The sequence below is a fragment of the Sceloporus undulatus genome, unplaced genomic scaffold (genome assembly GCF_019175285.1).
Source record: "Sceloporus undulatus isolate JIND9_A2432 ecotype Alabama unplaced genomic scaffold, SceUnd_v1.1 scaffold_30552, whole genome shotgun sequence".
NCBI classification, from domain to species: domain Eukaryota; kingdom Metazoa; phylum Chordata; class Lepidosauria; order Squamata; family Phrynosomatidae; genus Sceloporus; species Sceloporus undulatus.
The window spans coordinates 1-1,310 of record NW_024833465.1 but is presented as its reverse complement, the minus strand read 5'-3'; the positions used below and the strand labels follow the sequence as shown (position 1 = coordinate 1,310).

Here is a 1,310-nt window from a genome sequence, read left to right as displayed (position 1 = left end):
CCTCGGAGTGTAGTGGAGTCTCCTTCCTTGGAGGTCTTTAAACAGAGGCTGGATGGCCATCTGTCAATGGGGATGCTTTGATTTGGATTTCCTGCATGGCAGAAGAAGGGGGCTGGACTGGGTGGCTCTTGCGGTCTCTTCCAACTCTGATTCTATGATTCTATTATTCTGTTCCTAGAAAGAACACTCTACTAGGCATTTGTAGCTCCTCCAGCACAGTTCTATGGTCAATGTCTGCTGGACGTTGACCTAGAGATTCCTAGAGAGAACACTCCATTAGGCCTTTGTAGCTCCTCCAGAGCATTCTATGGTCAGTGTCTGTGGCACTGGAGGAGCTACAAATACCTAGTAGAGTATTCTCTCTAGGAGGTGTTTCAGTGCAAATTTTAGCTAAAGTTGACAATGGAGTTGCACTAGAGGACCTAAATATCCTTAGAGAGAACATATCAGTCAAATCCGTGAATAATCAAATCCGCAAATATCGAAGTCGCAAATATGGAGAGTTGAGTGTAATACAATATTTTCTCATCTTTATTTTCCAAAAGTTCATCTTCCATTATTCCCAATTGGGAACTTTCTGGAGACACCCGCATTTTAATGTTAATTTATCACCTTGTTAATTGTCTTCCGATATGCGTTTGCCAAGTGTATTAGAAGCGCATTTGTGGGTTCCCCCCCCCCCCGCCCAATTGTGAGATGTTTAAATGTGGTGTATATAAAGATTAAACTTGCTCTCCCTCTCCAGGCGGCCGGCAACGCGGTGAAGAGAGCCTCTGACAATCTGGTGAAGGCGGCGCAGAAGGCGGCCGCTTTCCAAGACCATGAGAATGAGACGGTGGTGGTCAAGGAGAAGATGGTGGGGGGGATCGCGCAGGTAAGTGTCGCCAAAGGAAGGGGGGTCTGGGAGCAGCATCCCTCCGATTGTGGCCCCACTGGCTCTGATCTCCATTCCTTCCCCAGATCATTGCTGCGCAGGAGGAGATGCTGCGCAAAGAGCGGGAGCTGGAGGAAGCGCGCAAGAAGCTGGCCATGATCCGGCAGCAGCAGTACAAGTTCCTGCCTTCAGAGCTGCGGGACGAGGGGCAGAACTGAGGGGCTGAGATCCCCCCCCTTAGGCCTCTGCTGCCGCCGCCCCCTATTTAATGCCACCCCTGCCTCAGCAACAATGGCGAGTGGGACCTCCTTCCTGCACCCAAGAACTGCTCCCTGTTGCTCACGGCTGCCGCACAGCCCACGCCCACTCGCTGCACAAGCCCCGAAGACCTGCTGTCTCATCCTGGGGGGCCGTGTAGGTCCGGACTGCCTTTTTT

At 51.5% G+C, this 1,310-nt stretch overlaps 1 protein-coding gene across 1 annotated transcript; it reads left to right on the top strand.

Moving 5' to 3' along the window:
- Positions 1 to 721: 721 nt before the first annotated feature.
- On the top strand, positions 722 to 1,304 carry LOC121918752 (talin-1-like; the record flags this gene model as incomplete). Its single annotated transcript, XM_042444748.1, has 2 exons — positions 722 to 874; positions 961 to 1,304. Coding segments are annotated over 2 exons (285 nt in total), but the record flags the coding sequence as incomplete, so codon positions are not given.
- Positions 1,305 to 1,310: the final 6 nt, after the last annotated feature.